The sequence below is a fragment of the Carassius carassius genome, chromosome 22, assembly GCF_963082965.1.
Source record: "Carassius carassius chromosome 22, fCarCar2.1, whole genome shotgun sequence".
Classification (NCBI taxonomy): domain Eukaryota; kingdom Metazoa; phylum Chordata; class Actinopteri; order Cypriniformes; family Cyprinidae; genus Carassius; species Carassius carassius.
Window position 1 is genome coordinate 2,125,819 of NC_081776.1, and position 24,095 is coordinate 2,149,913.

The 24,095-nt window shown below is 34.9% G+C and overlaps 1 protein-coding gene and 1 long non-coding RNA gene across 2 annotated transcripts in view; one reads left to right on the forward strand and one right to left on the reverse strand.

Annotated features, from left to right (window-relative positions):
* LOC132098307 (uncharacterized) overlaps nt 1–23,629 on the reverse strand; it is a 65,606-nt gene extending 41,977 nt beyond the window's left edge. Inside the window, exons 1-2 of the long non-coding RNA XR_009422864.1 lie at nt 23,510–23,629; nt 21,254–21,370 (exon numbers count right to left, since the gene is read on the reverse strand). This is a non-coding gene — a long non-coding RNA (uncharacterized LOC132098307). The remainder of the gene's footprint in view (nt 1–21,253; nt 21,371–23,509) is intronic.
* Nucleotides 18,170–22,192, forward strand: LOC132098306 (intestine-specific homeobox-like). The gene is made up of 4 exons (XM_059504449.1): nt 18,170–18,505; nt 18,681–18,832; nt 18,968–19,084; nt 21,251–22,192. The coding sequence occupies exons 1-4, from the start codon at nt 18,280–18,282 to the stop codon at nt 21,347–21,349; spliced, it is 594 nt and encodes a 197-aa protein (XP_059360432.1). The 5' UTR covers nt 18,170–18,279; the 3' UTR covers nt 21,350–22,192.
* Nucleotides 23,630–24,095: the final 466 nt, after the last annotated feature.

Here is a 24,095-nt window from a genome sequence, read left to right on the forward strand (position 1 = left end):
CAAACACACCGACAATCAAGTCCCATTAGAGACTGACACAGTGTTCACATGCAAACAACAACGTTTGGAGTTTTAATATGAATCCTGTAGTTTAAACACTGCTTTAAAGTTACAGTTCACCCAAAAATGAAAATTTGCTGTTAATGTACTCAGGTCATCCAAGGTGACTTTTCTGTATATCTCAATATATCACCAGAAGCCACTAGTATTAATTGTGTTGCCTCTGTGTGCTTTTTTGACTCTCAAAGTGACGGCAGATGCTTATTTCCATTTCAGCAAAAAATCTTCTTTACTCTTCTACTGAAGAAAAAAAGTCATCTATATCTTGGATGACCTGACGGTGAGTAAATTAACAGCAAATTTTCATTTTTGGGTGAACTATCACTCTAAGATTCTGAGCTCTTCAGCCAATTCAGAACTTTAGATTTCAGTATTTTCTCCTCATCAGGCAACCTGATCCTGGATTGCTAAAGCTCAGATGGCCAATATAAGCAGCTTAAATGGCTTTCACGCTCGAGCTCCACAAACAAAATGCTAGATGCTGATTGGTTCTTCTCTGTCTCAGTGGGCGGGGCTTGTATCTATCAGAGAGACGAGTGTCAGGGGAAATGTTTCTTATGCTCATCACCTTAAATGCCAGCAATATACTCTCATTTAGAGAAGAAAATGAAGTCATCACTGTGTCCCCCCTTGACTTTGTGTGTGTGTGTGTGTGTTTTCTCATGGTCAGGAATGCACTTCCACAGACTTCACAGATGCAATGCAGTTGCCAAGGCAACGTCGCCAGGCAGCTGAGTGTGAGAGAAAGTGAAGGAGACTGACTTTACTCTTACGCAGAAACACAGATACTCTTACGAGGGTTGTTTGAAGACATTGCCTCAATGTTAAATTTTATGTGGTTGCTAGGGTGGTCTGAGAGGTTTCTGAGTGTCTGTGCTATTCTTGTCACTAGATGTAAATTTTTCGATATGACAGTTTTGACATAAACAAGTCTGATGCATAGAAAAGTTATACAAGCTACCAGGTCACAAACCTAACTACATGCCCTAAGTATAAGCACTAGTAATAGTGTTGCTTGCCTTAGCAAACACAACTAACCACAACCTGTATTTTGTTCTAAGGATGGTGCCATGTGAATTACACACTAGCAGCAGTTAATTGCAGTGTAGCATCTGATGCCATCAATAGCTTTTGGAAACATTGGCATTAATGTTCAGTCCACGTTTGACATCCAGCGCTTGGCACTCAAAATGACAGGTCACAAGTGAGTCGACTCCCAACGTGTAATCAGCTGCAGAGCTTTATAGCATCTCTTCACATAGATTGCAACGGCGAGTGTCTCGAGAGACAAGTAGAAAAGTGTCAAGAGTAAACATTCATGCTGCTTTCAGAGGGAAAATACACTGAATGGGGAACATCACAAAGCTTCACTATGGCTGAGTTGGCACTAGCACCAGTTCTGCTGTGAACTTTACCGCTGTATTTATGGCTAAACAGTTTTTGGCTGTGACTTTCTTCTTTAAGCATGTGAAGTTGCACGCTGGCTGAGAACGAGGCACCATGGGAGTTTTTCACACCACTTTGTTCACAACAAGTTGGATTCATCAATTGTCCGTCAATAAATTAACAATTATGTGCTAAATTTAACACACTTATATGTCTTCAAATTCCCAGAATACATTTCATTAAGCTCCGCCTCCCTTGGTTACAGTTGCTAATTCAGAACATCCCATAGAAATGGCACAATGTTACGTAAAATCTTACATGATTTGGACCTATATTTAAAGCATTTTATTTAAGTTTTTTACAACACACAATTCGTAACTATTTTACATTTGCCGAACTGGCTGCTAATTCGATACAATCTCATTTGTGCAGTTTTGTATGATCTGCTAACACCCCACTTACTGATAAGTTTAGGGATGGACTTTCTTGTATACATTTATTGAATCAGTCATTCAACTGATTCATTCAAAAGCAATGGTTCATTCGGCAACAAAACAAGTTACTTTATAAATGGGTCATTGAATCATTCACTCAATTGATTTGTTTAAATTGCTGACTCATTATGATTCAAGTGATTGTCTGAGTGTGTCAATTATTCACTCAACTGATTTGTTCAAAAACACTGATTCATTTAGCAAACGTGGCAGTGATTTTTAATGATTGATTGTTTCCGTACAAATCACATCGTATGTATTCATACGAAATCACCAACTTGTGAAATAGTTACATTCTCTCATGAGATTAGGTTAGTTTTCCTTACAAGAAATGGCTAAATGAAGCAGTTTTTAATCGACTGAATCAGAATGAGTGCATTTTTCAATTAATTTTCCCAAAGAGATAAAAAAAAAGTATTTGTTAAAACCAAACCAACCAGCTTTGAGGTGAATCACAAACATTGAACTGAAGCAAAAACCTACAAGAAAAAGGTACAAGGCTGTGTAATTAATGGCTTTAATTAGGGAAACAACTATCATCTTATGAAGCATTGCAAATGATACATAAATATAAAACTATTGAATTAGATAGGTTATGTATATAAAACCATAATTTTAAATTTATTGCAAATATGCATATATATATACACAACTATATAAGAACTTTGAGAGCATAAAGAGACTCAGTTAATTCATTAGCAGTGCTTAATGGGAGTGGATGTTTTTTGGTTCAATTTCTTTGTTTGCGCTCTCTGATTGGTGGAGATTCTTTTGCAGAATCATGGGTAATGTCGTTTTTCACAAATAATTCAAATGTTGAATACAACTATGTAAAAATAAGTTGAAATAATGAGAGTTGATGTCTTCAAGAGAAGCATATACCATTGATTAACAGCCTTGTAGCTCCAAGTAGGTCCGATTTGAAGACTTTATCATTAAAAATCAATTCCCCTATGGAGAAAATGAATGGGATTTTTACTTACTGAACCAGACTGTTGGACTCTATTAAAAAAAGAAAACAGTTGCTAAGGTTTGATTGGTCAGTAATGATTTTAGGGTTTGGTTTAGTAGCTTAGCGACTCCAGGTCAACTGCAAACATCTATGCGCAAGGCTGCATGCTTTTGGCTTCAATAAAATGCGGCGCTGCCAAGCATATGTTCAACACCAGTGGTCTCACTCTTGAAACACAGGCACACGCTGGCATGCATCAGACTGGAAGAGTTGGCAACATCAACAAACAGCTAGCAGCAATTGTTATTCACGGAGTTTCCAAGGAAACACACTGGCAACGTCTTTTCTTTGTCGGCATCTGGAGAAGCGAACCTGCCCATGGCTGTCATTAGCAGCTTCTGAAGAGATTTCACTGCAGGTTTTCATTTATACACCTTGTGTGAAAATTATTTTTCCACTCTCTATGCTAGTTTATACTGTGTGGCAGTGGAAATGTAGAGATTTTGCTATAGTGCGGTAGATATATTTGGTCACACCTCAAGTAAACACTAATCATACTCTTCTGCTCAGCTACGCTGAAGTCTCAGCATCTCGTATCTATGTTACAGCAAAGATATGAGGCGGCATGTTTGTTTTTCATCCCTGACTCCTGCTGTAAGTGTACTGACTCTGAACGCTATACTTTTTTTAGTCCAGGATGTTCTGCTCCAGTTCCCAGAACAAATCAAAAGCTCTTTGTGAGTGTAGGAGTTTGTAGCTGTATATACTCTTGTCATGAGTCCCTTGTATATAGCATTTGAGTGTCTATTATTTTAATACTGTTTTTGTGGTGCTGAAAAGTCAAATAATGGAAATTAAAGCAAAAATGGACTAAAGAATGCCAGGTCTCTTGTTATTCTTATTTTCTCCAGACTTTAAGGCAAATATTTATGGACTAGACCAGAGCTTCACTATATATTCATGATTTGACTGCCTCTAAAATATGAACGAAATGCATTATACAGACAATTCAGGCAAAGGTGAAATATTGAAGCAAAAAATTCAATGATGTTGGAAAGTTGCTTTCATGCACAAAGTAAATAAACAAATAAATATTCAGATTTTCTTTATGAAATGAGTGAATCATTCTTTCAGTCAATTTATTCAAAAAATATGATTCCTTCAGCAATTAAACAAGTGACTTCATGAGTGGGACACTGAATCATTTGTTCAACTGATTTGTTCAAAAGTGTGGATTGTTTTGTCAACAAAACAATCTTTATTAACGGGTCACTGAATTATTCACTCAACTGACTTGTTCAAAAATGAGTCATTACGAAAAAAGTGATTGTTTTTGGAAAAAAAAAACTTTTTACAAAAACACTGAATCATTCAGAATAGAAACACTGTTTGCAAGATAGAATCTTGCTGTAAGCTTATATAAGACTGGTGTCATCTCTGTGATTGATTGATTGATTTGATTTGAAGTGTGTTATAATAAAAACAAAAGCAACAGAAAATGGTCCAGCCATTTATCCATACTTGCGCAACATGAAGACATGGACATGGATTTTGTACTAGAGGTCAAAGTTGAACAACGCTGGTATCTTGGGACACTGAAGACCTTTCCAGGTCTAATCTAAATGTCAGTAACTTCTTCCTTTGCCCACTCATGCCTTTCCTTTACTTTTGACATAAACTTGCCATCTGCATCCTTTTTCATTTGCTGTCTCTCACACCTGTCCATAACCCTACACACAGCTCATCTCACTAACAAGTCATACGGAACAGTAAAAAAATTATATTTTGCATTCAAAAGAAGACAATTTTATGAATTTATTGCATTTTTTTAACAAAAATATTTTATGATAATTAAGGCAATATTTATTATTTTAAAATGATAAATGATGCATGAATAATTTACAATTTAAATGATATTGAACCATTTTTTAGAGAATTTGAGTGCTTATTTAAGTAGTGAAATGAATCTTAATAATCTAAATTTAATTTCATCTTTTGATTTTGGGTTGAAATGTTATTGGTAATGCATTAGATGCATTGGATAGTGCATTGATTTATTGGAATTTTTATATTTTTTTCAAAGGACAGGCTCTCTTAGCCAAACAATTCCCTATTTCTTTCCTTTTAAAGCTTCTTTCTTAATATTCATCCTTCAGTCCTCAGACAGAGGTGAGCAGTCCATTGAGTTTCATCACTGTAAATGGCACCTAAAGTATTTATCTGCTCTCACTCTTAGAGCTGCATTTGAGCACCTTTTACATGGATACGGAGCCTGTCCTGGCAGTGGTGTGCTGGAAAAACCCATCTATTTCTGGATGTCCTGCAATGCTAGTGTCATGTAGTGCTGTGCTGGTCATTACAATGGATCTATTTCCGACGCATTTGCATGTTACATTGTATGAGCGATGCCGACACAGATTGTGAATAAAACAACTACAAGACTACAAAAGGACACTCCTGACTTCAATGTAATTAAATCTGAAATTATAAATACAGCTGCAACAACCACATGAGGTTGATTGCCAATTAACAGAACCTGTCAGCTAGAAAGAATATCTTGACAATTAGTACAGTGATGTGTGCATTTACAAAGCAAACATTAGAGAAATAACGGTCACAACGAGGACAGACTATGACACCTCAGGTGCATGGTCTCACAACTGCAAAATTATTTGTTAATTATGTGTACAAGTCTATTTGAAATCATGCAAGTTATGTGTAAAGGACAATGGCAGTGTAACAAAATGTAACTGCATTGCTAAGAGTATAAGGGTCAAGGGACATCATCTGCCTGCAAAAAGCATTTTTCTCCATTGATGACCATGGGCAAATTATATATATATATATACATGTGTGTGTGTGTGTACGTGTGCGTGTGTAAGACTAAAAAAATACAATAAAAGGATTGAATCAGCAGCACTGAGGCTGAACTCAACAGAGACAGAAACTGTGCGCCATAAACTAAATTAAGCTGGGATTTATAGCAGAGGTGTTTTCATTGGTTGTCCACAGACAACACACACAAAAAAAGTGTAATATGGTCAACTGGCAACATCTGGAGTGGTTTATATTTCAGGGCATGCAAAGAGTACAAGAGTTTGATTTGATGGCAGCAGTAAAGGATTAAGTGATGCTCTATAAAACAACAACGGCAACAAAAGATGTTTTAATAAACATAATAATCTTTATATGATTTTTAATGTATTTGAATGAAGTCTTTAATGTTTACCAAGGCTCTATTTATTTGATCAAAAGTACAGTAAAAACTGTTTTCTTTATTTCAGCTCGTTTCTGCCATGGAATAAGAAATACAAATAATTATAACTGCTATTTTATCTCACAATTCCAAGACTCTTTCTCCCTCCCTGTGTTTATATCACATAATTCACAAATGTGAGATACAAACTCAGAATTACAAATTATAAACTCGAAATTGCTAGACATGAATTTGCAAATCTGAGAGAAAAAAAAAGTCCGAAATGTGAGATATTAACTCGCAACTGTGAGAAAAAATAAGAACTGTGATATTTCAAAAAAATCCTAATTGTTTTTTTTCATTCCGTGGTGGGGGGGGGGGTGGTGTTGTGGGGAAGAATTGTGAGATGTGAACTCATAATTGTGAGAAAAAATAGCAACTCATAAAAAAAGTCTGAATTTTGAGATATAAACTGAGATTATAAGGAAAAGTTACAATTGTTTTATTTATTTATTTTATTCCTTAACGGTAAAAGGCTTCCATATATTTCTATTTAAATATTTATATATATATATATTGTAAAATTTAATTTATTCTGGTGATGCAAAGTTGAAATTTCAGCATCATTACTTGAGTTTTCAGTGCCATGATCCTGCAGAAATCATTTTAATATGCTGATTTGTTGCTCAAGAAACACACACACACACACACACACACACACACACACACACACACACACACACACACACACACACACACACACATAAATATCATAAATGCCTTTAGTGCCACTTTTGATCAATTTAATGCATCCTTACTTAATACATTTTGTGTGTTTTTGTTTTTTACAAATTTTCCTGATCCTAAAGTCTATATATTTGCATTATATGTTAGGACAAAATCCAACCATGTTGTCTGACAACTGGAAGCACAGGTTTGCAAAGAGTATATCCCACCACAGGTGTATTTTACAACCGCTCTAACAGGATTTTATGCAAGAACGGAGCTTTTACAAAGGTAAAATAAGCTTTATGTACAGTGCAATAAGGACGAATGCTGAATGGTGTTCTTTATCATAAGGCGCTCTATCATAACCTCCTGCAAGTTTATTGTCAAGTGCTGTTGATGGATAGAGGAAGACAATAAAGCCATAAGAAGCTTTGAGCTGCTAAACCCATGGTGTTCGAATCCCCAGCCGAATGAACCACAATGTCATCTACTTATCTTATTACTGGTTATTTACCCTCTTGAAAAGAAATGAAAACAGAGGACAAAACGTCTGCATATGAGCTGTCAGTCAGTCTGTGAGCACATCACATCATCACGGCATCTTGTGCAATTCTATAATCCCAATGAGCTGCACCTGCTCACATATTCACAACCTACATATGTGCATGGACAGCTGTTACATATTCTTCAAAATATTATGATGTCACATAGCTAGATGTTACACTAGTGTTAATACAATGTATCTCAGTGTGTGTTTTAATCTGAACTATTCTTGGCTTCTTAACTCCACTGCTGGGTGTTCTGTAGCCACTGACCAACATTTTGGCACCCTGAGCACAATGTTATATGTTATATTTAAGACAAGCTCTCTTGAGAAGCCAGTCAAGAAGATTTCAAGGTCAACCTGAACTCCAAATCAAACCAAAGAAAAAAAAATATATATTTTGTTTACAGAACCCTTTTTTACGACTATTAAGATTTGTGTGCATTACTTTCATGATAGTTAAACACATTTCCCACCAAATTTCCAAATGCAAATAATAATGATGTACTATTTAAATGAGAAATACCTTTAATTCATGTTGATTTCAGTTTAAAAAATTCCACTTGAGAATAATAGGAATTAAGTACTTAGGGTACTTAGGCTTAGTAGTATTTAGGGACAATAAAATCTCAATGGTCCTAAAACAGGCTTAATTTCTTTATGCTAAAATGTTATTTTTATTTTATTTTATTTTTCGGTTCTGTTTCTTTGGTCCCACTTGACCAGAAACTGGTATTGTGTCAGAATTGAATTTTACAGTTGTATTTTGTTTGTAGTTGATTTGAAAGGACTTTTTTTAGATTTAGTGTAATAACCTTCACACTCCATATACAGTATGTTTTTAAACGTTCACGTGTATTGGTGAATGGTGATAGACCACTCTTATGTTCATGTTTCCTCAGTGGGGCTGTTCTTAAAGACAAACATCAGACAGCTGACAGAAACAGAGAGCTTTTTGTGCAATAACACTTTAACTATTGCTTTGCGCACCTCATGTTTCTACTCTCTCACATTCATTTCTCTTGTTGTGTTCGTGACAGCATACTGTTGTACTACTATTGCAACTTCTGTACACTGCATAGTATGTGAGATTTTGATATTTGATATACTGTATGCAAAAATGTGCAGTATAATGTACAATTAGATTTTTGAAGTCATAAATGAAACATTATTGGAATATGTTTTAGAAGGAAATACTATTTTATTTTTTATTTTGATGTGTTACTTGCTATTTATTTGTAATCGTTTGTGAAATGTATTAGCAATTTCTGATTGAAAATTATTTCTACACAATGTGTGCATTACTGTATCCTAGTGTTATTTTAGTATCATTAAAATACTATAATAGCTTTTATTATTATTTTGAATTAGTTTTTATTTTTAGATTTTACATTTTTTTATTTTATTTAAAGTTTTTGTAATTTTATTGTTTTTTTTTTACTTTTGTTTCAATACAGGAAGTTTTTATCATTTCATTTTTTTATTTTATTTCAGTTTTAGTTTAAGTTGAGTGAAACTAAATGAAAATTAGAAATGTTCTCATGGCATCTCTTTTTTATTATTTGATTTAATTTTTTCAGGTAATATTTTATTTGAAGTAACAATTTTAAAATGGTTTTAGATTAAGTTAACTTTAACAACCCTACTGTTCAAATAATGTTAATATTTTATCTATAATATAACTTAATATAATAATAATTATAATAATACTATAATTATTATAATATAATAGTGTTTAATACATTTTTATTTTTATTTGTTTTTAGTTTAATTTTAGTTAAACTTTATTAATTTTGTTGACTGATTTTGTAATTTTTATACTGTCAGTACAGTTTTTAAATCAATTTTAAGTTTAGATACAGCTTTTTAATTGTTAAACTAAAGGCAAATGTAGAAATAATTTATATATATATATATATATATATATATATATATATATAATTTGTATTTCAAGTAATGGATTTTTTTATGGTTTAGTAACTATAAAAACACTGCTGTCCACAGAATGTGAATATTCTATATTTATATAATTATATATTTGCACGGAAATATAAAGGAAATGGAAATGAAACTCAAAATGTACAGTATATAGTGTGCACACTCAACATGTTTTTAACACCTCATTTGATAGGGCTACTAAAAATGAAGACATTGGATTTAAAAAAAATGCATTTAACCAATTTGATAATTGCATATCATTTGTTAAAGTAAATATGCAATGAGATGCACATTCTGCCATTTGAAACATCTAAAAATGGTTGTTTATATAGTTCAACACAGTGGATATGGAAGGTCAGGTTGAGCTCGTTGCATTGTGGGATACAGCAGAAGTAGTCCATCCATCCTCATGTCTCTTTCGTGTTTGATCATAAAACACACGCACATTTCTTTCAGATGGATGTAGGACATTCTCTGACAGCGCTGGCCTTTTCTGCGGTTCAGGTAATGCTGTCTTACAGGTCAGGACTACAGGAACTGTGACACACACCGCCGCCGGCTAACGAGGAACAACCACCGTCATGATGACCATCATCTGATGTTTGTCAGAGACGACAAGCCTCATGTTCCCGAATCAGCCCTCGGCACAGAAGAGCAGGAGATTTGATCTTATTGTAGAAAATAAAAGCAGAGTAAAAAGTGTATTTCTTTTTGATAGTGAATATATATATATATCTATACTATATATATCTGACTGAGTCTGTGCATGTGTTGCCAGTCAATGAGTTTAGAAATCATCATTTCTACTTCCTCTGGCTGGAGAGCTCAACCTTCAGCCGTCTCGACACTGAAAGACAGAGGTAGAGGAGGAATGACGATTGACCTGTCACTGATTTCATTTCAGGGTTAATGAGCCCAAAAACATGTCTGTCTAAGATCAGAGAGAGTAAAGCAGCCAGACTAAATCTGACCTGACATAGTTGTCCTCTGTACTGTCATTCACGTCAGAGCGGCTAAACCTCGTCTGCTTCTGCTTCAAGACAAAAGAGTCCTTTGGGTGAAGCAGCCGGGCCCACCTCCATGAATTTACACTATCAAACTTCACCCGGACAACTCACATGATTATTATCTGCTGTATATATTAACTGATGCTGTATAAATCTTGAACACCAAATGCAAATGTAAATCTCACACCCAGATAAGGCATCAACTCAGCACCATATTCTGCAGTTTTGTAGCATTTCTCTTTTCTTTTTTCTTTCCATTAAGTATGATTATAATGTTAATCAAGGTTAATTGTAGAAAACGTATGTATAATTTGTATTCACATTAATATTTTCCATTGTTTAGTTTCCATCTTTAAAATAAAACAGGCTCTTTTTGCTATTGGCTACTGAATAAGATTCAAAAATACAATGAGAATTACTAAATAAATAAACCATTATTGAATTTAAAGTAGAATTTAATATATATAATAATAGTATAATAATATAATATTATATATATATATATATATATATATATATATATATATATATATATATATATATATATATATATATATATATATATATATATATATACACAATACATATATAGACATGTAATAAATTAAATTTATATATTTTAAATTAATAAATAAACAGATTATTTCACATAAAAAAGAACTAAATTACAATGTTATTTATAACATTTATAATTATATTATAAACTATATATAAATAAATAAACAAACCAAATAGTAGGAACATAAACATAAACACATTTAAAAAATCAAGAATGAATTTCATTGATATAAAATTTTTATATTTTTATAATTATATAATAAACAAACAATCAAATAAGTAGTAGTATGTACTGGCTCTTTCACAAAAATGATTTTCTGAAAAAGCGCGTATGTAAATGTAGTGAAATATTACACTACACATGGTAGTGAATGAGCCATTTTTGTGGTGTAGTTTTTATAAATGGTTGAGGTGCATCTCTGTTCTGTAAATGTGTGTATATCAACATGTTTTTACTAAAAGACCAAACCAAATCCAGTTTCTATGGTATGACCCCTTAAACGTGCGGGCCACCAGGATCACGTAGAGCTTGAATGACAGACGTTTGTCCTGTAATTTTACAACACACATAAATCAAGTTTACTGTGAAAGTCGCAAAGGATCCGTTCATTCTGTTCTATCTTTATGCTAATGAGTGACGCAGTAAGTCGACGAACCAGTTAGAGACTCCTCATTAACAGGAAAACATCTCATTGGAGCTCTGCTGTGCACCCATGATGCACTGCAGCGCTGTTAACATGTACACTGATGGGTAATGATGCTTGGAAAAACACAGTCAGAAGCAGGGGATGTTAATGATCATAGCTAGACTGGAGGCTCCTTCTCATGCCTGTCAGGAAATGTGAGCACAACACTGACAGCACAACATCTCCATTCGCAATCACAGTGTGTATATAATATGATGACATGCACATCTATATCCATTATAATGAGACCAGAACAGATTGTTACGCAATCATACATTTGTTCAAAGAGGAAATTATAGACAAACATAATGCTGACATTCTCTGAAGAACACCCGCATACTGCTTTAGTGTAATGACTGCGTTACTAGAGTATTGCATGATTGAAAAGCTGTTTTATGTGGTCGCTAGGGCACTGATATTGTTTTGGATGATTGCCAGAGCTCTGTTCAGTAGTTGCTAAGTGATTGTGGGCGGTTGCCAGGGTACTTGTATGCGGTTGCTAGTGTTTTTTGGGTGGCTGTTAGGGTGTTGTTATATAGTTGGTGGTTGTTGGGGTGTTGTTCTATAGTTGCTTAGGTGAGTTTGGTGGTTGTTAGGGTGTTATTATATAGTTGGTGGACGTTGGGGTATTGTTATATAGTTGCTTAGGTGAGTTTGGTGGTTGTTGGGGTGTTGTTATATAGTTGGTGGTTGTTGGGGTGTTGTTATATAGTTGGTGGTCGTTGGGGTGTTGCTATATAGTTGGTGGTTGTTGGGGTGTCATTCTATAGTTGCTAAGGTGAGTTTGGTGGTTGTTGGGGTGTTGTTATATAGTTGGTGGTTGATGGGGTGTTGTTATATAGTTGGTGGTTGTTGGGGTTTTGTTATATAGTTGCTTAGGTGAGTTTGGTGGTTGTAAGGGTGTTATTATATAGTTGGTGTTTGTTTGGGTGTTGTTATATAGTTGGTGGTTGTTGGGGTGTTGTTATATAGTTGCTAAGGTGAGTTTGGTGGTTGTTGGGGTGTTGTTATATAGTTGGTGGTTGTTGGGGTGTTGTTATATAGTTGCTAAGGTGAGTTTGGTGGTTGTTAGGGTGTTATTATATAGATGGTGGTTGTTGGGGTGTTGTTATATAGTTGGTGGTTGTTGGGGTGTTATTATATAGTTGCTAAGGTGGGTTTGGTGGTTGTTAGGGTGTTATTATATAGTTGGTGGTTGTTTGGGTGTTGTAATATAGTTGTTAAGGTGAGTTTGTGGTTGTTTGGGTGTTATTATATAGTTAGTGGTTGTTGGGATGTTGTTAAATAGTTGCTAAGGTGAGTTTGTGGTTGTTTGGGTGTTATTATATAGTTGGTGGTTGTTGAGGTGTTGTTATATAGTTACTAAGGTGAATTTGTGGTTGTTTGGGTGTTATTTTATAGTTGGTGGTTGTTGGGGTGTTGTTATATAGTTGCTAAGGTGAGTTTGTGGTTGTTTGGGTGTTATTATATAGTTGGTGGTTGTTGGTGTGTTGTTATATAGTTGCTAAGGTGAGTTTGGTGGTTGTTAGGGTGTTATTATATAGTTGGTGGTTGTTGGGGTGTTATTATATAGTTGGTGATTGTTGGGGTGTTGTTATATAGTTGCTAAGGTGAGTTTGTGGTTGTTTGGGTGTTATTATATAGTTGGTGGTTGTTGGGGTATTGTTATTTAGTTGCTAAGGTTTGTTTGGTGGTTGTTAGGGTGTTATTATATAGTTGGTGGTTGTTGGGGTGTTATATAGTTGCTAAGGTGAGTTTGTGGTTGTTTGGGTGTTATTATATAGTTGGTGGTTGTTGGGATGTTGTTATATAGTTGGTGGTTGTTGGGGTGTTATATAGTTGCTAAGGTGAGTTTGTGGTTGTTTGGGTGTTATTATATAGTTGGTGGTTGTTGGGGTGTTATTATATAGTTGGTGGTTGTTGGGGTGTTATATAATTGCTAAGGTGAGTTTGTGGTTGTTTGGGTGTTATTATATAGTTGGTGGTTGTTGGGGTGTTATTATAAAGTTGGTGGTTGTTGGGGTGTTATATAGTTGCTAAGGTGAGTTTGTGGTTGTTTGGGTGTTATTATATAGTTGGTGGTTGTTGGGGTGTTATTATATAGTTGGTGATTGTTGGGGTGTTGTTATATAGTTGCTAAGGTGAGTTTGTGGTTGTTTGGGTGTTATTATATAGTTGGTGGTTGTTGGGGTATTGTTATTTAGTTGCTAAGGTTTGTTTGGTGGTTGTTAGGGTGTTATTATATAGTTGGTGGTTGTTGGGGTGTTATATAGTTGCTAAGGTGAGTTTGTGGTTGTTTGGGTGTTATTATATAGTTGGTGGTTGTTGGGATGTTGTTATATAGTTGGTGGTTGTTGGGGTGTTATATAGTTGCTAAGGTGAGTTTGTGGTTGTTTGGGTGTTATTATATAGTTGGTGGTTGTTGGGGTGTTATTATATAGTTGGTGGTTGTTGGGGTGTTATATAATTGCTAAGGTGAGTTTGTGGTTGTTTGGGTGTTATTATATAGTTGGTGGTTGTTGGGGTGTTATATAGTTGCTAAGGTGAGTTTGTGGTTGTTTGGGTGTTATTATATAGTTGGTGGTTGTTGGGATGTTGTTATATAGTTGGTGGTTGTTGGGTTGTTATATAGTTGCTAAGGTGAGTTTGTGGTTGTTTGGGTGTTATTTTATAGTTGATACATAGATACAGGACACAAACAACAACAACAAAGATTTATTCATTTTTTTTTCATTTGAGACTATCAAATTCCACTTGTATGCACGAACACAAGCTTCCATGTGTGAACTGTGAATACAATAAACAATGACACTGCAGTGCCTTTACTGAGATTAAGACTATCACTTAAAATTTGACGAGGGGGAAATGCAAAGAAACAATGCAGAACAGGACACAGGACAATTAGCGAGGGAATAATGAAATGCGTCCTAAAGCACACCGAAACTCGAGCCTGTTTGGTCGAATTCATTAAGTCATATAACCTTTAGGCGAGTGAAGGATGGTAAAAAATAGATACGGGCATGTAAAGTACAATGCATACTGAACAGTCTGATGTGTGTCCTCCGTAAACAGTAGAAGCAGCAGCTAACTGCCCTTCTGATAATGTAACACTCATTTAAACAGATAGTCATCAAAAAAAAATGTTTACTGTTCTGTTCCAATTTAGTCTGAAAAGCACGATCAAAACATTATAAAATAATATCAGTAAATAATGACTTAAATATCATTCTGTTCATCACACAAAGCTATAATCTGAGAGAAAGACAAACCAGTAGAACAAAACAGAATACTGATTCCAGGGCAGACTTTTGCTGCAAATCTCAGAAGGAACTTTGAGCACTTTCGACTGATTGCAGTCTCTTTAATGTTGCATGAAATGCGCTGGCTCAAATGGCTTCCACCTGGAAGATGCGGTGCCATCAGACAGTGCCAAAGTCTTCGCTCTGTAGTAGTGTTTGAGATCGACCTTCAGTGAATTGACTGGCATAGACATGCCGACTGTTAGTCAACGAGCCAAACGGCTGTGACAGCTCAGCATAAACCAACCAATAGCACTGAATCGTATGTACCTCAGGCAACGAATGACATTGGAAAATAATATTAGCATACTATTTTTGCAAAATGTGTAGTGTCAAAATGCTCTGAGTCTGTATGCATGAAACTGGACTTTAGATTTTAGCAGTTTAGATTTTAAGGAATTAGTTAAAATCTTTAGAATGTTGGAATTTAAAATTATTTTTTTAAATGTTTGAAGTTAATTTACATTTATTATTGGAATGATATTATTATTAGATCAGACTGCCAAAAGTTAAGACATTTTATATAAACTAAATTAATGAATTAACAAAAAAAATTTATGTTGTGCTATATGTAGTGTGTACTAAGCTGCTGTTTCATTCCAAACACAGCCATGTTCCAGATTTTCAGTCACTCAGGAGAGATTTCTACAGACCTGTGCCCTTTAGCTGCAGGCTCACAGTGAACAGGTGTGACACCTTCACACTTTTGCAGTTCAGAGTTATTAGTCACAAACTCAGTTTCATCCTGTAAAGCCAAAGAGTTCAAAAGAAGGTCAACAGACCCCTAGGGGCCCCTGAAAGTACTACAGGGAGACTGTGGCCTGAGAAAAACTAATAAAAAAAAGATGTACATTTTATCAAATCTATTATTTTATTATTTTGATCTATTTATATTCATTTTAAAATATTATCATTTTAATTTGATAAAATAAATTATAATATGGTTACTTTGTTTTATAACTGGACCTCTGGGTTTGTAACGTTGAGGGATCTCAGGTCATTAAAGGTTGACAACCGCTGCTGTAAAGGAATATTGGTGTTGTTAAAGCATGCCGTATTGTCTGGATGTAAATTGCCCGTGAGGCTGCGAGCGCAGGAGGGATTGTGTGTTAATTGAATGTGTAATCCATTTGCTGCGTCAGACTGCAGAAATAAAGCTATCTGGCACAACTCCTGCCTCTCAGAAAGACAGATTACAGCAGAGACTCTCGGAGAAAAGGTCGACTGTCAGAGGAGCAGCAGATGCTGGAGAGGAGAGAGAGAGAAAGTGAAGCTGAAAAGAAAACTGTTCACATATTCTTTCGATAATTAATTTAGTATAGCATGCTAAGTATGCTTGGAATGACATGGTGCATTATATATACACAAAGCCCATGTTAAGCCAAGCTTAATATAAAACAGTTCTGAGCATGAATTTTGAATAGTTTACACATTTAATTCAAACAGTTACATCAAAAAAAAAAAAAATATATATATATATATATTATATATATATAATATTTAATTTTAAGATGCATTTAATTTACCATAAATTACATAAATAAGCACTCAGATAAGAAATTGTTAATTTTTTTATGTAAATATTTTATATGTAAAAATTTACGTTTTTATTCTTTACATTTTTTTTATTACATTTCTTGACTTTTGGAAGTTTGTTCAAATAATCACTCACATAAGAGATTTTTAGTTAATATAAAATTAAATCAAATTTGAATATTTAAATTCCAACATTCTAAATATTGTTAATAATTCTCTCTCTTTCTCATGCAATTTGGTTTTGCTCTGATTGAGGTGTGATATGAAGATTCTCGGCCTCCTGAGTCTATATTAATATAATGAGTTAAATGTTTTTTCTTCATTTAGAGCTATAAAACTGTTAACATACAGTATCAGAACAGGATCTAATTTATCGTTATGTCAGACACACATTTAAATGTTTGCTGAAACTAATCTACATAAAATACAGGCTTCTTTTGATGTCTTAGGCTGCCATCTAGTGTCTCTGGGGGTAAAAAAACAACAACTTTCAAGTGCTTCCAGAAATGTGAAACACAGCACAGATAAACAGAGTCAAGCAGATTCTTCCGGGGGGCAAAGGCGCTCGGCGAGATGAATCTTTTTCCCTGGAGGAATTCTTGGCTGCATATGTGCTCCTGCTCCTGTGTGTTCCAGAAAAGGACTTGTAGATGTGTGTGGATAAATTGTTTTGCATTTGTGAATATTCAGTTGAGGCTCTGCAAGGCTTTGAACTGCTCACTGACTTTCACCCTTCTGTACTCTGCTCCTGCAATGTCTGCTAGAGAGGATGGTATATATATATATACTATCAGAGAGAGAGACACTAAAGCAAACAACCTTTTACCACATGAGCACTTTTAACCATCATCATCAATTTTCAGTATGATATATGCCTGTTAATAGTCATATCTGCATGAAATAAACTGACTCAAATGTGACTACATACGAGTTAAAAAACATAGCACAGGATTTTTTTTAAATATTTTATTTCATGTATTATTATATATATATCAGTGTTATTTTAGTATTACTGAGATGCTATTATAGTCTTATTACTAATTTGCATCAGTTTTTATTTTCATATTTTTTTCCCCATTTGTAGTTATGTACATTTTTAAATGTAAAGTTTTAGTTAAAATTATACATTTTGCCTTAGTAAACCAGCTGAAATATTATTTTTTTCAATATTTTATTTCACGTAATGAAAATCTTTTTTATGGTTCACTACAAACCATAAACAAACTATATAATTTTTTAAAGTGTCTTATTGGTAAAAAAAAAAAAAATTGAGGTCCACACATTATTCATACATGTTTTTATTTGTCTAATAAGACACTTTTACAGCAACTTGAAAAAAAGTGTAATTCTAAAGCTGAGCGCTTGATGTCGCTGTTGCAAAGAAGCTTTAATAGTCAGCTACTGTTCTCACACACACACACACACACACACACATCTCTGCACTACAAACTATTAATAAAGAGTGCTTTGCCAAAACATCACTGCTTAATACAAAAAAAAATCAGTTTTCATAATTCAGATGAAATTCTCTTAACAATAAGTTTAAAAATATTGATTGCTATGCCGTATTTATTAACCAATCCCAACAGTGCCAATAGTGCAAACCCTGTTACATTGCTACAAGTGTCAGTAGATGTTAGAAAATCAATAAATCTCAAATATTTCCAGCTGTTTTTGGTGATTTGGATAGATGTGCACCAGCTCATTATGAGGTAGGGTATTTATGACTGAGGAGGTTTGTTACACAGTAAACCTGCTGCTCCTCCTTTGAATGCTTCAATCATATCAACACACACAGACGTCTCACGCGGCTTACTAGATACAAGCTCTTCAAACCATTCTGGGATATTATCCTAAACTTTTGGGACACTGAAGGAGATTTAAAGAGGGAGCAATGCAATTAGTTGATGTGGAGTTAGAGAAACACGTGGAGATGTTGTCCTGTGAGAACAGGACGTCCACAAACAGCCCAAAACTTCTGTCACACTCTATTGAGGAAATACTGAAAAAACCTTCATGTTTGACCGTGCGATCTGACAGAACGGACAAGAAACTTAAAACATCTGGATGTACACAGTCCAAGATAAAGACAGACGCTCCAAAAATCAGCCAAAACACAGGTGTGTCCTTATTATTTGTCTTTTTAGTTTATAGGTTTTAAATAGGTTTTATAGCTTATAAGAATACTTTTTAATGTATTTGAACTTGTTTTAAAAAGTTATGCGATCTCTGTAGCTATTGTATTGCATATATTATTATTTCAGTGATATATATCAAATGTATTTGTGATAGTAGCTCGAGGGTCGGGTCGCAGACGGGTACGGACCACATTCACCGTGAGCCAGCTGGAGGAGCTGGAAAGAGTTTTTCAGGAAACACACTATCCTGACGTTCACACCAGAGACCAGCTCGCCTGTCGAACGCAGCTGTCTGAGGGAAGAGTACAGGTACTAGACGCTGTCTGCTGAAAACACACTACTTCGAGTGGGAACTGAAACCGAATAATCTTGTTTTAGGTGACCGGGGCTTTAGGAAATGGGCAGTTCTTTTATATCTAATATTCCTGCGTCATGTGTGTTCAGATCTGGTTCCAGAACCGGCGGGCGAAGTGGAGGCGCAGTGAAGCTAAAGCAGCACACAGACCTCTAACAGTGCTGAGAGACACTAAACACCTCCTGACTCCTGTCCTCTGTGTTCCGGTAAATAACCAACTGTGTGCTGGCATCTTAGAACCAAACGACTGGACTAATGTCCCCAAAAATACTGTTAAGAAAAAGCAATATGATAGCATATAAATGTTTCATTTTTTTTTTAATTCATTCATTTATTTATTTTCCAATCTTGATTAGATGATTCAAGATGAAACTAAATGCAAATGACTCTTTTTTTTTAAATTGATTAATTTATGTGTGTGTGTCGGTGTGTGTGTGTGTGTGTGTGTGTGTATGACATTAGATGATATTATATATATATATACAACCCGAATTCCGGAAAAGTTGGGACGTTTTTTAAATTTGAATAAAATGAAAACTAAAAGACTTTCAAATCACATGAGCCAATATTTTATTCACAATAGAACATAGATAACATAGCAAATGTTTAAACTGAGAAAGTTTACAATTTTATGCACAAAATGAGCTCATTTCAATTTTGATTTCTGCTACAGGTCTCAAAATAGTTGGGACGGGGCATGTTTACCATGGTGTAGCATCTCCTTTTCTTTTCAAAACAGTTTGAAGACGTCTGGGCATTGAGGCTATGAGTTGCTGGAGTTTTGCTGTTGGAATTTGGTCCCATTCTTGCCTTATATAGATTTCCAGCTGCTGAAGAGTTAGTGGTCGTCTTTGACGTATTTTTCGTTTAATGATGCGCCAAATGTTCTCTATAGGTGAAAGATCTGGACTGCAGGCTGGCCAGGTTAGCACCCGGACTCTTCTACGACGAAGCCATGCTGTTGTTATAGCTGCAGTATGTGGTTTTGCATTGTCCCGCTGAAATAAACAAGGCCTTCCCTGAAATAGACGTTGTTTGGAGGGAAGCATATGTTGCTCTAAAACCTATACCTTTCAGCATTCACAGAGCCTTCCAAAACATGCAAGCTGCCCATACCGTATGCACTTATGCACCCCCATACCATCAGAGATGCTGGCTTTTGAACTGAACGCTGATAACATGCTGGGAGGTCTCCCTCCTCTTTAGCCCGGAGGAAACGGCGTCCGTGATTTCCAACAAGAATGTCAAATTTGGACTCGTCTGACCATAAAACACTATTCCACTTTGAAATAGTCCATTTTAAATGAGCCTTGGCCCACAGGACACGACGGCGCTTCTGGACCATGTTCACATATGGCTTCCTTTTTGCATGATAGAGCTTTAGTTGGCATCTGCTGATGGCACGGCGGATTGTGTTTACTGACAGTGGTTTCTGAAAGTATTCCTGGGCCCATTTAGTAATGTCATTGACACAATCATGCCGATGAGTGATGCAGTGTCGTCTGAGAGCCCGAAGACCACGGGCATCCAATAAAGGTCTCCGGCCTTGTCCATTACGCACAGAGATTTCTCCAGTTTCTCTGAATCTTTTGATGATGTTATGCACTGTAGATGATGAGATTTGCAAAGCCTTTGCAATTTGACATTGAGGAACATTGTTTTTAAAGTTTTCCACAATTTTTTTACGCAGTCTTTCACAGATTGGAGAGCCTCTGCCCATCTTTACTTCTGAGAGACTCTGCTTCTCTAAGACAAAGCTTTTATAGCTAATCATGTTACAGACCTGATATCAATTAACTTAATTAATCACTAGATGTTCTCCCAGCTGAATCTTTTCAAAACTGCTTGCTTTTTTAGCCATTTGTTGCCCCCGTGCCAACTTTTTTGAGACCTGTAGCAGGCATTACATTTTAAATGAGCTAATTAAGTGGATAAAAGTGTAAAATTTCTCAGTTTAAACATTTGCTACGTTATCTATGTTCTATTGTGAATAAAATATTGGCTCATGTGATTTGAAATTCCTTTAGTTTTCATTTCATTAAAATTTAAAAAACGTCCCAACTTTTCCGGAATTCGGGTTGTATATATATATATATATATATAGTATATATATAAACACACACACGCACACACACACATATATATATATATATATATATATATATATACACACACACAATTTAAGCAAGAGTTGTGCATTTGCTGCACTTTGACACTTAAAAACTATTTCTGTACAAAAAAAAAAATTCAGCTCTATACTGTATATATGGATGTATTGCTACTTCTGTTTCGTTGCAGCTTTATGCAAAATATGATTTTGCACATGTCTGAATTTAAATATCCTGTTTGGGCTTGGCTGTTTTTAATTGCAGTACCTGAGCTTTCAGCAGAAGTTCTGGCTGCCCGAGTCAGTCTGTCCTCCTATTGGTTCTCCTGAACATGCCACACTTCAACATCATTCATTCTTCTGACCTCAGCGCTTTCATGAGCCACTACACAAGAGACATTTTCAACTTCAGTCTTATGAAGATCAAAGATCCACTCTGGAATAAAATGACATATCATGTCTTATATTATATCGATAACAGCTTTTCCTCCCCGATGTATATAAACATGACTGTATCATGTGTTTTATTTTTAAGAATTGCCTTATTTTTATTTTAAAACAGAAATCATACGTGAAGTGGTGAACGTGTGGCATGCACTAAATCAATTTCCTTATCCCATCACAATAAAACCCTGATAAAACCACTAAGTAAATAATATGAGTTGTGACACAGCACTCACCGACTGAACTGATGGATTCCCAGAATCATACAAGAAGACAAATGATGAAATATCAGTTGAGAAAAAGGCTCGCAAATGTATTTTCTCACAAATATGACATCTGTAATTCAATTTCACATTCACAAACTGCAGCTTATGCATGTGTCTAGAGTTAATTTAACATCCTAGATATGTATTTAAATAATTGCTTAGAACAAAAGTTCTATTAAGTGGCATCATGATGTTATCGCCGCGCTCCATGAGATGAACTTGTAAACTTGAATGGATATGGAGCCATAAATGAATTTTGTTGTCGAAATGTCTAATTATCATGAATTGGTTTATTGGCTCTTAAGCCATAAAGTTGGGTATTATATTAATTTGACTGAGTTCACAGGCAGGTCAGGACGGGTAGAGAGGGCAAACGCAAGGGGGACTGCATTATGAATGCTGGAGGAAAGCAGATGACAGATAACAGCAAAAATCAACCCCTAGTCTGGAGTTATCCGAGGGCAACGGGGTTGATTCATTAAATAAATGACAACTATTATGTGACAACATGCCTCCTGTATTTTCTGATATTGCACTTAAATTTAACAAACTGTTCTGAAGAATCATTTAATTTCTTGCAAAGTTTTTTCTTTTGCGGTGTATCAACTCATTTTCGACGCATAAATCCAAAATGTCATAGAACATTGAACTTCAAACTCCAAAAATGGTAAAATAAATAAAACTTCTTATCGGACTTTGTGATGCATGTAATGTTTGTCATCATTTATGACATGTTGATTCAAAGTGACTTTGCACTAAACGATGAACATGAAATCTATCTGAGCTTAAAAAAAATCTGTAAGTTGTACGCATTCATTTTTATAGCCTACGTTTTGTGAAATTGGTGGGAGTCTGATTGTAAAGATGATATTTATTACAGTAAATCAAGTTATGTCAGAGCTAGCTCTTATTATTTATGCCATGGAAAGATAGGTCAAAGTAGCCAGAGTAGAAAAAGAGTTCCTTCAAAAGAGATTCTTTGAATCTTTTAAATCACGTGGTCCCTGACATCATGATTTGGTCAATTACGTGATGGTACTGACGAGTTTTTAAATCCTTTGTTGTCATTTCATTTGATACAGTCCAATTCGTGAACGAATCATTTTTCATCAGAATCACGAATCATTCTTCGTAATCGAATCTTTCATACTGATTCTTTGAACCGGATCAATAGATTCATATATTAGTATTTTATTTTAAGAATCCCCTAAAGTAAAGTTACTTTTTTTATTATTATTAAAAAATAAATAAATAAATACTATTTAGTTTTCAGAAGCTGGTGTTAAGGTTTCTCATTGGATGGTGAATAAAGTCTAGCATTTATGATTTAATTGTTGATTTAATTACTTGTTATTATCAAGTCAAATGAAATGGCAAAAAGGCCTATGTTTGAACGATTTAAAAATGACATTAAAATGTATTTGGAAACTATATCTAAAAGAAAAAACTTTTTTTCTCTGTATTTTGTTTCTGTTGGTAGAGTTTGCTGGGATCTCCAAAAACAAAAACACTGAAAAGATCCGACTCTAAAGAATGATTCATTTTCGAATCGGTCGTTGAAGTTTAATGCAAAATGGCAAAAGGAGACTGTTTTATTATTAAAGCGAGTTTGGTCAAACGCTATCTTTGATAATGTGTTATAATAAAATACTCTAATAAACAACGGGGAAAAAATTGTCACAACAATGGTCCTAAAATACAGATTCATGTTTATGTGTGTGTGTGTGTGTAGGTGTGTGTGTGTGTTGTGGCGAGTTCACGACTTTCCCTGCACCTTCACACACTCGTGTTTATTTTACTGCTTGTGGACTTACCTTGACATCACTACTCTTCCAAATGCTCAACTTTTCACCTTCGTGTTTATCTGATTTTACAGCCTCTAAGCAATGAAGTGAAACCCTACTATCTCGCTCTTATCAGCGCGCCCTTCTGACTACGGCACAAAATCTGGTCTCTAATTGGTCAATAGACGGGGGCTAATCAATATTTGCTGAGATACGCATATGTTGAATCAGGGATTTCTGTGGAGAAAAAAAAAACGCAAATATGATGAACTGTAAGTGAGCAAATACGTAAAAAATACGCTATGTGCAGTATTGTTTTGAAAATATTTTCAATATTCAGTGCACTTCTGCCCTCTTGTGGTATTTTTAGCATATCATTCCTCAATTGACTGAAATATGACTTATTTTTGATTATAAGTTTATATCCTATAATAGCTATGACAAATGAGAAAGACGTAAATAATAAATAAATGCGAACAAATATATAATCCTGACTACAAAAGGCTGAACTCATGAATATTAATGACGTAATGTGGCGTTCCCCTACTTGATAGGCTGAAAGGCGAACCTAGCCTCTTATGGATATTAATTAGGAAAGTTACTAAGCAACGTCGGC

What these genes read in the sequence shown, in the direction of transcription:
- LOC132098306 (XM_059504449.1), top strand. Translation starts at nt 18,280, where the DNA reads ATGCAATTAGTTGATGTGGAGTTAGAGAAACACGTGGAGATGTTGTCC. An exon ending in TGTCTGAGGGAAGAGTACAG is followed by an intron (nt 18,833 to 18,967) that starts GTACTAGACGCT and finishes ATGTGTGTTCAG; the next exon opens with ATCTGGTTCCAGAACCGGCG. An exon ending in CTCCTGTCCTCTGTGTTCCG is followed by an intron (nt 19,085 to 21,250) that starts GTAAATAACCAA and finishes TTTTAATTGCAG; the next exon opens with TACCTGAGCTTTCAGCAGAA.